This window comes from Hyperolius riggenbachi, chromosome 3 (assembly GCF_040937935.1).
Source record: "Hyperolius riggenbachi isolate aHypRig1 chromosome 3, aHypRig1.pri, whole genome shotgun sequence".
Classification (NCBI taxonomy): domain Eukaryota; kingdom Metazoa; phylum Chordata; class Amphibia; order Anura; family Hyperoliidae; genus Hyperolius; species Hyperolius riggenbachi.
In genome coordinates, this window is record NC_090648.1 from 378,277,763 (window position 1) to 378,291,448 (window position 13,686).

The 13,686-nt window shown below is 43.3% G+C and overlaps 1 protein-coding gene across 25 annotated transcripts in view; it reads right to left on the minus strand.

Moving 5' to 3' along the window:
* The window catches only part of MICAL3 (microtubule associated monooxygenase, calponin and LIM domain containing 3), a 340,878-nt gene that overhangs the window by 57,208 nt on the left and 269,984 nt on the right, over window positions 1-13,686 (minus strand). For all 25 annotated transcript variants that reach the window (XM_068277274.1, XM_068277272.1, XM_068277276.1 and 22 more), the window contains 2 exons: window positions 8,768-10,517; window positions 7,705-7,799 (listed from right to left, as the gene is read on the minus strand). In XM_068277274.1, coding sequence (XP_068133375.1) covers window positions 7,705-7,799; window positions 8,768-10,517 — 1,845 coding nt within the window. The remainder of the gene's footprint in view (window positions 1-7,704; window positions 7,800-8,767; window positions 10,518-13,686) is intronic.

Genomic DNA, 13,686 nt, shown 5'->3' on the forward strand with positions numbered 1-13,686 from the left:
TGGGCACATTTAATGTCCTGTACTGCTGTCACCACTCCTAGCTTGCATGCACGGATTACAAAAGCTGCACTTTCCAACTGTATGCATGTGCACAACTCTCCACCTATGAGACTGTGCTCATGAGTATATCTCGGAGTGTGGCCTGCTGCAGTATTAGGGGACACTGGTTCACAAAGTGGCAGCCAACATGGAACAGAGTCAGGACTGCCAGTTAGCACTTTTTCCCTATAATGTCACATTTACTTAAAAAAATTATCGAAGTGCAGTCTTATCAGAGCTTTCCTTTGTGAAGCACCAACAATTCAGAGGTATCCTAATCCTCTGCATGAGAATGTCGATTCATCCTTTTTAAAGGTGCCTTCTAGTTAGCCAACGAAAATCAACGTTTTATTTTCGGATTACGAATCAGTCAAGGCTGGTTCACACTACAAGAGATTTTTAAGCGCTAGTGATTTGAAAAGCTCTTGCTAATGCAATTCTATAGGTGTTTTTGTACAAAATCACATCCCTCAAGTGAGAACACACACACAGCATTACATTAGCAAGAGATTTTAAAATCTCAAGCCCTTAGAAAAGTTCTTGCAGTGGGAAGAGTGGCTCTTGCAGCCCTCAGACAGAAGCAAGAGAGCTCTCAGAGCTCATGCAGGGAAACACATGGACTTATTGGAATACTTGCAGCCTGCCAAGACCTGAAATCTGAAAAAAAAACATTAACAAAAAACTTTTTACCTCATCACTGGGCACTAAAAACACTCCTGAAATGAATGGCTCAAATGCTGGGATGAAAACCTCTCCCCTTCCTACATTTCTGAGGATGGTTATCAGCAGTTAAAGAAAACACAAAGTTTATGATATTAAAATAAATTAACAAAATGCTTTTTACACATTATTGCAGCAATTAATTTGTCAACAACACTGACAGACAAGACTTTGGTCATGATTAGTGGAATTAATCAAAATACTTATGTTACACGAAGTAAGACTCCACAGATTGGGTGCGGGAGATTGATTATTAAGTTGCAGTATTTTTACTCTCTCTTAAGTTTCATTCAGCATTGTAAGTAGAACTCAGGGGGATTTACCAGCACACGCTTTTAAAGAGAAACTCCAGAGAAATATACAAATTGGTTTTCCTGACCAACCAGCCTTCTTTGTGTCTCTGAAATAATTATATTATGGAGACTCCAATCCACACCCAGTTAAAGGTCACCTGAAGTGAGAGGGATATGGAGGCTGCAATATTTATTTCCTTTTAAAACAATACCAGTTGCCTGGCAGCACTGCTGATCTATCTGGCTGCTGTAGTATCTGGAAAGATTAGCTGGATGCTGATTTCTGGTGTCATTCAGATTTGACAAAAACTTCAGAAACACCTGATCTGCTGCATGCTTGTTCAGGGTCGTTGGCTAAAAGTATTAGAGGCAAGGGTCAATAAGATAGCAAGGCAACTGGTATTGCTTAAAGAGTAACTGTCAGGCTGCAGAAGCTAATTTAAACCTCTATTCTCCTGTGTTAAACAGTTTAGAAGGAAGCCCAAAAGCAATTAGTGAAGATAAAAATCTCAGTTACCTTTGATGTGTGCTTATCAGCAAGGCTGTTATTCTTAAGAAGACGCAAGCCGCATACCATACTGCAAAGCATTCTGGGGCTCTCCCCTCGGCTGCTAATGAGACGTTACAGCAGCTTGTAATCGCGTAGCACTGATAAATCTCGGGCAGAGTACACTGCAGGAGTCAGCTATTGTTCCTAGCCACATGGCTCATTAATATTCACTGCACACTGTGTTGTTCAAGTACAAGCTTATCTGTGATCAGGAAGCAGGCAGGACATGACGACACATTTGACAGAAAAACATGGAGCCTGCCATGAGCTGTCAGGAGCATCTATCTCTGCATATACTATATACAAATTCTGTGAAATCCAAACGTGGACAGTGAAATGCATATGTAATGTAAGCACAGCCAATATTTAGCTACTGATATATGTGTTTATTTTCTCTGAGACCTTATACCTAACAGCTCCTCTTTAAAGGGGCACTATGGCGAAAATTATGCTGTTCCATTATCCCCACATCAATTATTTAATATGGACAGCATACATTTCACCACAGAGTTTGTGTTTAAAAAATAGCTGATAACACTAATTCTGCCCTCCTACAGGGCTGAGCTGTGGTCATTTCCATGCTGTAAGCGTCGGGCTGCACTGCTAAACAAACACTGTAACAGATGATATATACCTAGCAGACACTCAACAGTTGATTTGAGGCTGGCTGACACACACTACAGAGCCACTTTGGTTTTCACATGTAACTAGCTAAATAAATAAACAGGCTGCTAAGTAAGTAACTATTTAGCAGCCTGTATGCTTATTTATTTAATTAGCTAGTTAACAAATGACAAGGAACAGCATGAGGCTCTTTAGTGTGTGAGTTATAAATCAGCTTTATAGAGTGTCTGTATAAATCAGCTTTATAGCGTGTTTGTTAGCAGTCCAACATTTTCTTATCTGGGATATCTGATAATTCTATGATGAAATTGATGCTGTCCATATGTGGGGATAACGAAACAGCATAATTTCCACCATAATACCCCTTTAAAAGGAAATAAATATGGCAGCCTCCATATACCGCTCACTGCAGGTTTCCTTTTTTTTTTTTTTTTTTTTTAAAAGCCAATTCCTCAGATCTGTATAGTACTGTATGTCAATACTATGGCTTTTGTCAATGTTTGGAATTAAGTCTCTGTTTTTGATTGTGTTATGTTATTGGGCACCTAAAGGAATTTATTGTTCTTCATTCCAAATCAAGGAGCCCCTTTTGTGACCCTATAGCTGGGTAAGCAACCAACTTTCTTTGAGGACTACTTAGGGAGAAGTTCCAATAACCAAGTTACGCCCAGAGCTGCATTGGTGGTTGCCTAAAGTAACTAGGAAGGTGTGAATATATAACAACATATCTTGTTTTACAAAGTAATGACAGCAAGAGGAGTTTCATTCTAGTTTTTTTTTTACAGGTGGTAGTAAAAATCTGACAAATCTGAATGGTTTTGGACTAGTCCATATCCTCACTGGGAGTCTTGGGATTTTTAAAGAACTTGGGCTTGGTCCACACACAAAAAAGGTGTCCATTCCTGACAGTTTTTGACAGTTGGCATCAGTTTTGAATGTGTTTCTGTGGATGTGTCCTGTCACTTTTTGTATCAGTTTTAATACATACAAGGGGTACATTTCCGGTCCAGTCAGGTAAAACTGATCCAAATCTGATAGGACAGGACTGGGCTGGACTGGAAATGTACAGATGTATGTGTGAACCCAGCCTTTCTGAGCAGCAGCTGCTCAGCCCAACTGCCAAAACAGCTTGCATACGAGTAGGGAGGACAGTTGGCATCGCTGTTTGCATTAGCTTTGTATCAGTTTTCATGAAGAGGAAGAACACTGATAGAAAACTGATGCAAACTTATTAAAACTGACAGGACTGCAACAGAACTGTACACACTGTATGTGTGAACCCACCCTAAAGGCCGAAAATAATGGCACCCTTGCATTTATGGCAGAAAACACAGAACGACTACAAGAAAAGGTTTTTAATTACAAATGCTTTGGTTTTGTCCTGTTTATTTTTTTTGTTAGCACTGGAAGAACACAATTCATCTCACCTGTAGCAATTAACAATAAGTGCTGGCAATATAAATTCCTGCATGCAACGAGTAAAAATTGAGAAATATTTTATTTAGGAGAGAAAGGTCTTTGAGACCCCAAATTGTAGACACCCATGGACAATGCCAGGGATACAAGTCCATCTCCAGAAATCTTATAGCGGATCTCCAGCCTAAAGTAAAAATCCTGCAGCCTGCTTGTAAAAGAAAGTTATAGTTACCTGCGCTGCCTTGTCTTACGAAGCCATCCTGCAGACCCCGCATCACCCAACTTCCAGCGCCCTGCCTACCCTCTCACCCCGGAGAAAAACGCCAAGATTTTTTTCTGCAGTAAACATCTTGGGAGTTTTTCTTCAAGGAGAGAGAGGAGGCGGGCCACAAGCCATAAGTCGGTGATGCGGGGTCTTTGGGATGGCTTTGTGGAAAAAGGCAGCGCAGGTAACTATAACTTTCTTTAACAAGGAGGCAGCAGGATATTTATTTTTGGCTGAAGATCCGCTTTAATGTTTCTTTGTCCACTGTGCTTTGCACAGGATACAACAGTGTCAGCTTGCATTATCTGTCACCATCTGATTGAAAAGGGACATTATGGCAGGACCAAGGAGGAACCCCATGCGGCTGACAGAAAAATGAAAAAATCCAGAAAAGGCCTGCTAAAAAGTTACTTGAAGAAGCCACAATCTTGGGACAATATCCTCAAAAATACAGCTCTTTGGTAATGCACACCATCCAACAGTTAACAGAAAACAAAAAGAAGCCTTCAAACAACAGAACAGACTGTGTAACTTGGCTGTGCCCTAGGGAGGCTCAAGAGTGATTGGCTCTCGCTGTCATTGGCTGGTGGGGGGAGGGAAGGAGGGAGGGAGAAAAAAGTAAAAATATATTAAAGATAGTGAAGGTTATAAAAAAAAAAAGACAAACAAGCAAAAAAATAAATAAACATCGTGGGAGCGATCAGAGCCCACCAACAGAAAGCTTTGTTGGTGGGCAGAAAAGGGGGAGGGGTCACGTGTGTGCTGCGTTGTATGGCTCTGCAGCAAGCTTTTAAAACTGCAGAGCCCTAAATTGTAAAAAATAGCCTGGTCACTAGGGGGTTGTAAGCCTATGGTCCTGAAGTGGTTAAAGCAGTAGGATCAGCCATACTATGCCAGGGAAAAAAAAACACATATATAAGTAGATAAATACTTGATCTACTTACATAACCTATGTATTGTACTGTCCACGTTTTGATTTCAGTGAATGTTATATAGTAAATTACGAGAATTCTGTTCCTGGTGGGAACCATGTCTTTTGCCCACAGTTAAGGCTAACTCTTGATGTCATTTCTGGCCATTACTTTTTTTCTTGTCTCCTCCAATAGCTGAGTCGCCTCAGCCTTGCTTGTAAACACAAGTGAGTAGGGGATTAGGTTTCAGATAAGAAGCTGGCAGGGATATAAAGGGAAGAGGAGGAATAGATTATAGATAAAAATAATTCTTTGGCACGACTACTAAAGGGCCAGTGTTCCTTAAGTATGTGATAACTCCAAATCATAACAGCAGAAAAAGTTTTGAAAGTTTTGAATGCCGGCTTAGCATCTTTATCACTTAATACACTCAGACCAGTTGCTGTTGAAATTTGATTTTTATGGTGACGATACCGCTTTAACCCCCTTGCCGTAACAATTCTGGCGGCAAGGGGGCAGCGCAGCACTTTTTAAATTTTTTTTTTTCTTAAATCATGTAGCGAGCCCAGGGCTCGCTACATGATAGCCACTGACAAGCGGCATCTCCCTATCCACTCTGATCGCCTTCGGCGATTAGAGTAAGCAGAAAATCCCGTTCAGAACGGGATTTCCTGCTGGGCTTCCCCGGTCGCCATGGCGACCGGGCGGGATGACGTCATGGACGTCGGGACGTCACAGGGATTCCCGATCCACCAGTTAGCGCTGCCTGGCACTGATTGGCCAGGCTGCGCAAGGGGTCTGGAGGAGGGGGGGGGGGGGTGGCGCGGCGGGTAGCGGCGAATCGGTGGTGATCGGAAACCGCACGCAGCTAGCAAATTTTGAAAATCGGCCCAGCGGGTCCTGAGAAATCCTCCTACGCAGGTTACCCCGAGCTGAGCTCGGGATAACCGGCAAGGAGGTTAAACAGAAGGTATTTGCGATAATTCAGCTTTAAGTGAACATCTGTGGTTACCCACAATGCGCTGCTACTGAATATGCAAATTATCTCTTTATGCCCCTGAAGGCAGGCTGACTTCCAGAACCGCTGATGTATAGCAAGCCTATAGCTTTACATTTTCCAAAGCCACACCGAACCCACATGCAGACAGCAGGTTAAAGACTTTTGGTGCTCCTCAGTGCATGGCAGGGATTGATATGGCTCTATGGGATAGGGCTTGGACCAGTACAACAGAGTAACCAAGCAGCTTGGGGTGACCCAAAACCACTAGGAATGTATAGCGGACTAGTTCAGTAGGGGTGCATTGTGGGTAACCACAGATATTCACTTAAAGCTAAAATATCGCAAATACCTTTTGTTTTAAGAAGGTAAATCCCACCAAAGAAAAGAGCACTGTCCTTAACATGTAGGAGGATCACTGATGTTTTGGAGTTGCCCTGTTGGTTCAGGCACTGATATGTCTTGACTGTTATGGTTTAATACAATGTGCTGGAAAGTTTTGAAGTGGCCAGCAAGGAGTTGAGATCTAAATCCCATAAAGGACCAGTGGAGAGAGCTAAAAACAGAAGTTGGTAGAACCAGAGTCCTGGAGCAGATGGAAAAGGAAGTGGTCCAAAATTCCAGTAGAGATGCAAAAAAAAGTGGTTTGGGTTTTTCTGCAAAAGCCTTTAAAATCAGTTATCTCTTTCAAATGGTATGCTTCAAAGTGTTAAATTGAAAGTGTCAAATGTTGCCAAGGGCATTTGTGCCGTTTTGTGTGTAATGTCTTAGGGCCCGTTTCCACTAGTGCGGTGCGGAATCGCTGCATATCACCGCTGACAAAATCGCATGCGGATGCGATATCGCATGCGGATGTGATTCCGCATGCGTTTTTTGCCGCGATTTCGCATAGGCAGGGTATGTGCGATTTTAACCATGTTACTGCCTGTGTCAATTTACATTACTTTCAATGCGAAATCGCGGGAAAAAACGCATGTGATTTCCCTATTAAATACATTGCCTGCGATTCGCCTGCATTCCACACGCAGGCGAATTCTACATGGTCTACCGTGCAGAAAAATCCTGCACATAAAAACGCAAATGAAAACTGACAAGTGGAAACAGTCCCATCCACTTGTATTGCCTATGTGAATCCGCATGCGTTGTCTTCATGCGAATTCGCGCTAGTGGAAATGGGCCCTTAGATTTTCTTATCTCTGATTATATATGTGTTCTTTCAGTGCCCACTGAAGAAATTAACATGACAAAGAAAGGATTTGTATCTGCAACAATTCTCTGAGAGAAGTGGTGTGTTTCCAGACATAAAAGGTAGATAAAAACTTTATGAAGGTAGTAAAATTTTTGTTTGCCCACTCGAAAAAAGTACAAAAAAAAAAAAAATCAATGTGGAGTTAGACTTTAACGATTGACCGATTTCTACATGCATAATTTCCTGTCAAAGTATTGATCATCTATAGGGAGCCTTCTACATTACACACAATCCCTACATCAAGATCATACACTAATCTACACTACATGCCCAGCTACTTGGGACGCTACATGATACCTCATCTCTGTCCAAGTGAAAGTCGATGAAGAACTGGCAGCATGAAAAGATTGAAAAGATACATGTATGGACAATAATATAACACACAAATATGGAGAGCTTATTTGTGCCAGGTATGCTGTATTGCTGTATTAATATTTCAGAAAACTAATCAGGTTATTAGGAACTCACTGTGACATTAAACAATGGTTTAGTACAAAATGGCTGCTCATCCTTTTGTACAAGTGAGGCACTTAGCCTGGTTTGCACAAGATTGGATACAGAACTTGGGTTATCTGTCAAAAGAAGTTATGGGGTCTCATACACATGATACAATGTAACTGGTGTGAAATGCATAACTTACCTCTCGCTTGGACTTCTGTGAGGACTTCTCTAAGACATCATCACTTGACAGGTCGGAGTCTTCAGAGAAACTTAAGTGCCGCCGAAGAGGGAGTTCTAACGGAACACAATGCAAAGTGTTAGATAACGCAAAATAGGGACAATACTCCCCAAAATAGGTAACATCACTACCTAGGCTCAAGTGTGTATCCATGACAGTCATTCTCAAGTCCTGCATTTCTGGTCTAGGGAAGGCCAAACGTCTCCCCATTCACACAGAAGCAGTAGCTAGTCTTCTTAATACCGTCAGATAGATTTCCAGATCAGAATCTTGTAATACTAATATTTAGGAACTATAGCTATGGATACCACTAGGTGTACAAAATGTATTTTAAATTATGTATTGATTTTGTACCCGATCTGTGCCCTGATGGGATAAATAGGACAGGGTATCCCCAAGCATGACTTCTGGTCATGTGATCATAATGTTGAAGGTCCAAAAAGCTAAGTCACTGACTTATTAATTCAGGAATGAGAGGAGTGTGAAAAAAGGGGGAGTCTTGTATTACATGGAACTGGACTTCAAATCAATAGGTGATTTTACTGACCAAAAGGGAGTCACAGGAGCTGTACTTACTGTATTTTAGTTTTGCTTTAGGTCCTATTTCCACTGCTAGGGAATCCGCAGTGTTTCTCTGAAAGCAATTTAAGCTAGGAAACACTGCTGATTCCGCCAATAGCCTTGCCGTCTGAATCGCATACCAGCACGATTTGGACAGCATGTTAAATTTCGCCACAGCACACACCCGAATCCCATTTGGAGGTGTACTCGTATCACTGCAAGTGCTGGTCCTAATTCAGGATGCATCGCTGCTGCTACTACTGATAATTTTAATTCTCTTTTTTTTTGTTTAATGGAAAAAACCTGATTAAGTTTTTGTGGTGAAGAGTTTTCTCCTTCTCAGTTAGTATTTAGCACTTTGTGGATCGTTCCCTCACCTCCTGTCCATGTAGCAGGTAACTCTTGGACAGGAGGTGAAGAAAGAGCTCTGCAAAGAGTACAGAGGTAGCACTGTGGTTCCTACCTGCTCCTCGAATCACACCAGGCACTTTAGCCTTTCCTGAGTCCACGGTGGTGCTGCTGGATGGCGTACTCGGAGACGACTTATCATCAGCCATCTTCTTCTTTTTCTCCTTCTTGTACCCAGAGAACACAGATTTCCACAGTGATTTGGGTTTGGTACCTTCATCTTGTTTATCAGATAATCGATTAGCCTCCCCCTTTGGCTTTTTCTCCTTCTTCCTTGGGGAGAAGAGTGAAGGCCTCTTTTTGGGTTTACCACCAGAACCCTCAGAAGATGTAATAGAGCCATCAGCAGGTGGTGGCGAGAGAAAGACTTCAGCTGAGTTCTCTAGTCTCAAGGTGGAGGCCTCAGGTTGACTCCCAGTTCGGCTGATCTCAGTTGGAAGATCTGTAAGGAGCTTGCTGGAAGATGAGCCTGGGGCTCTGGATGACCTTGCAGATGGGGCGGTTTCCATTTGCTTCATTTTGATTAGCTGTTGTGCCATGGCTTCTCTTAAAGCCTGATTTTTAACAGACCTCTCTCGGGCTCTCATCCTCTCCTCAGCTAACTCTTTTACTTCTGGAGTGATTTGAGGAATGCCTCTCTTTCTGTGGTGACCCCTTTCTAATGAAGATGGAAGTTCTCCATTCTCCTTGGCGAATGCCAGTCTTTGGGGTTTTTTGTGACTGGTAGGTGGAGTGTAAAACCTCTCTTGGAGGCTAGAATTCTCAGTTCTTTCATCATATGTGTCCTCTACATCATCAGCAAAAGGGATTTCATCCACACTCTCTGCAAAAGATTTTCGAATTTCTTCCAATTTTGGAGTTGGTTTGGAAACTTCAGGAGATTTAACCTGTACTTGGGGTGGTGTTGCAACAGCTTCAGGTCCATTCTGCCAAGAGGCCAAGCTTTTACGGAGTGTAGCAGGCTCTTCCCCCTGGGGTGGAGGAGGAGGAGGACTTGAAGGAGGTGTAAGCATAGCAGAGTCTGATGTATTAAAACTCTCACTAGCCACTGTCCTAGTATTTGAATGACTACCATTCAAGCCTAGGCCAGAACTGGTCGATAGGTCCTTTCTCTCAGCTTCTGAACTCTTAAGCTCCTTCTCAGATGGCGATATTGGAGTTAGTGGTGAGAGAAGGTCAGTATCCAGTCTGTTTAGATTCACTTTCTTGGGCACCTGTTGAGGTTTCAGAGATGGAGACTTAAGCTCTTTAGGGGTGGGCTTGGGCACCTGAGTCCTTGCAGCAGGGGTGTCAAGGGAGGGGAAAGTAATTTCAGGCGTTCGATTTCGATCAACAGGCGCTAACCCAAGGCTGCGACGTATCTCAGCACTCTTGACCCAGAACTCTTCTATTAAATCGATACGCTTCATAGCCTCCTCTGAATCAGGGCTGGTCAATTCCTGACCAGTATAAGGCAAGTTGGCCAGAGGAGTTGATGTGATAACGGGGGAAGGCTGAAGACATACAGGGGAATTAGGAGAGGTGGGCTTAGCTGGCTCTGTGGATGGCAGTGGCTGTGAACAAATTGGGGATGTAGGGGTCCTCAGAGGATGTACAAGTGGTGGAGCAAGAGGTGAAGTCAATGAAGTAGGGGAGTTGACTGGTTCTTGTGTTGCAATGGGCTGGGAGCACACCGGTGAGAGAGGGCTCTGAGTTCTCTGCTCAGACTGATATGGTCCTCTGATCCCTGTTTGTGGCAGAAAAGGTTCTGGAAAGCTTCTGATGCCTTGAGAAGTTAGTTCCTGAACAGGTGACTTCACAAAGACCTAACAGAACAAATGCATTAAATTACAACTGCAGCCTCAGTATACATGTATACACATAAGTGGTGTAACCACAAATCAATAACTGCCTAGCAATAGTGATGGGCTTACCAGTACATAACTAGCCAAATTCGTGATTCTAGTGAGGCTTAATAGCCTTAGGTGTGCGGCTGGGAGAGAGGGGGTTAATTACCCAGATGTCCGGTGCTTCTTTGCGTATCACACTCTCGCACCGGTCCAATGGGACGCGCTCCACGACAATACTGCGCACTTCCTCCTTTTGGCTGAAGGAGGGAGTGCGCGGTAGTGAGCCGTGGAATGCGTCCCATTGGATGCGTGCAAGCGTGTGAAACGCATAGAAGTGCTGGACATCTAGGTAATTAACCCCCTCTCTCCCAGCCACACACCTGAGGCTATTAAGACTTATTAGAATCACAAATTCGCCTAGTTATGCACTCATGAGCCCATCACTACCTAGCAATATTTTATTGGGCCTGCAGCCCTAGGCAGAAATGAACCTCCATCAAGGGCATGAATGAATATGGCAATGTGCAGTTGCTTACAACATGCAGTGTGCACAGTTCAAAAAACACACACAGATGTGCAATTAACTCTCTCTAAAATGCATAGCCTATACTAGCTTGAGTAACTCCACAACACTATTGGTAATACAGGGTGGCTCACAACAACAACAAAAAAGTCTGGCTGCCAAGCACGAGCATGAGTTTACAGGCAGATGCCAGTCAGGTATGAGCACAAGTTTACAAGCAAATGCCGGTCAGTCCCTGTGCACCTCTCACGGTATCCTTGCTGTGTGTTTGTCCTCCCCTGCTTTACTGAAGCCTGTGTTTCCTGCATTTGCTGCCATATGAGAGTGTTACTCATACATCTGCCTGTATACTCTCACTCATGGCAGGCAGCCGAGCCTCTTTTTTTGAGCCACCCTGTACCAGTATCTTTCCTACAGGATCTTTTCACCATCAAAGTAATTTCTAGCAGGAGAGGTCCTCCATATTATCCAAAACAGAAATTTGCCTTCTTAAAACAGAAGACGTGTGATTATTCAAGTTGGAGTGAGCATATTAGGTCTCCCACAATGCATCACTGCCGTATATGCAAATTGTCCATTTATTGTCCCTGAAAAATCAAACACACCTCCAGAGCTGCAAGAATGCAATAATGTGTCAGCTTATTAATGTTAAAGAATCATACCAATCCAGCATGCTTAGAGACGGTTTTGGACTGGTTGGCGCTCATCAGTCCATGGCATGGATTAATATGGCTCTACGAGGACATAAAACAGCCAGAGTGTTGGGGAGGAATGTTTCTCTACAACGGTAAGAATCCAACGATTACCCAACAGCACGACAAACTGCAGCTTTAAGAGGGACGAGGAACACAATTAAAAGTAGTGGACAAAGTACAAACTAGCTCTTCCCTTATCCACTGGACCCCACAGTGGTTGTTATGGCTATTGCTATGCCTCTGGTTTCACAGGTTATGTAAACAAAAACCCATAAACCGTTTTTATAGCAAGACAGTAAAACTATCAGTAATTTTAAAAAACACAAACATTTGTGCATAAAACCATGACTAATATATTGACTTGAAGAGCAATGTAATGAAAGCCAATTGCCTTGCTTTTTTTGTTTATTCATATAACAGCTATTTTATTTTAATCTTATACTGGATCTGTTATGAGCAGGTGTGTAATAGATACTGCTAATTCTGCCACAGTAATACCGTATATACTCGCATATAAGCCGACCCGCATATAAGCCGACCCCCCAACTTTTCCCTGAAAAAACTGGGAAAAATGATTGACCCCCATATAAGCCGGGGGTAGGAAATACTGGATTGGTGCAGCCCCCCAGTGTGTCCCAGTATAGCTAGTATAGTGCCCAGTATAGGTAGGTAGTGTCCAGTATAGCTAGTATAGTGCCCAGTATAGCTAGTAAAGTGCCCAGTATAGCCAGTATAGCGCCCAGTATGGGTAGGTACTGCCTCAGTTTAGCTAGTATAGTGCCCAGTTTAGCTAGTATAGTGCCCCAGTATGGCTAGTAAAGTGCCCAGTTTAGCCAGTATAGTGCCCAGTTTAGTTAGTATAGTGCCCAGTTTAGCCAGTATAGTGCCCAGTTTAGCCAGTATAGTGCCCAGTTTAGCCAGTATAGTGCCCAGTTTAGCCAGTATAGTGCCCAGTTTAGCCAGTATAGTGCCCAGTTTAGCCAGTATAGTGCCTAGTTTAGCCAGTATAGTGCCCAGTTTAGCCAGTATAGTGCCCAGTTTAGCTAGTATAGTGCCCAGTTTAGCCAGTATAGTGCCCAGTTTAGCTAGTTTAGTGCCCAGTTTAGCCAGTATAGTGCCCAGCATAGGTAGGTAGTACTCCCGGCTTCCCCCCCCCCCCCTCCCCGCCGCTGCTATTACCTGCAGGCAGCGGCCGCTTCCTAATCCGCGTTCCTCTTCTTAAACTTTTCAGCGTGTATCACAGCAGCGCGCCCGGCGCTGCTGCTGTGATGATGCAGAGTGCAGGAAAGAGCGTGGCTCCCTATAACGGCGATCTGTTACGCCGTTACCAAGGGAACCGCTCTTTCCTGCCCCTGCATCGTCACAGCAGCAGCGCCGGGCGCGCTGCTGTGATACACGCTGAAAAGTTTAAGAAGAGGAATGCGGATTAGGAAGCGGCCGCTGCCTGCAGGTAATAGCAGCGGCGGCCGCGGGGGGAGCGGGGCGCGGAACACCCACCACTATACCACCAGGGAAGACTCGCATACAAGCCGACCCCCCAACTTTTGACCCCCTTTTTGGGGGTCAAAAATTCGGCTTGTATGCGAGTATATACGGTAATCGCTCTCTGCATACATCAGACATTAAAACATTTTACTACACATTAGGATAATTAAAAGTGTGACAATTCTTTAATTGTGTTCTGTGGTTAAAGTGTAATTTATACAGAGTATGAATACTCATTTAGCTCAGCGACCGCATGATATTTACATACGGTAAGTGTTTCACGTTTAAAATGTTAATTATGAGTAGTACTTGTATCTTATTTTTCTTAAAATAAAACCCTGATTGATAAATGTTTTGTATACCTGCATTATTTATTTTAGCTCACAGGCATGTCACTACCCAATATGTATAGTATAAGCTGTCCTGATACTGATGGCAAATA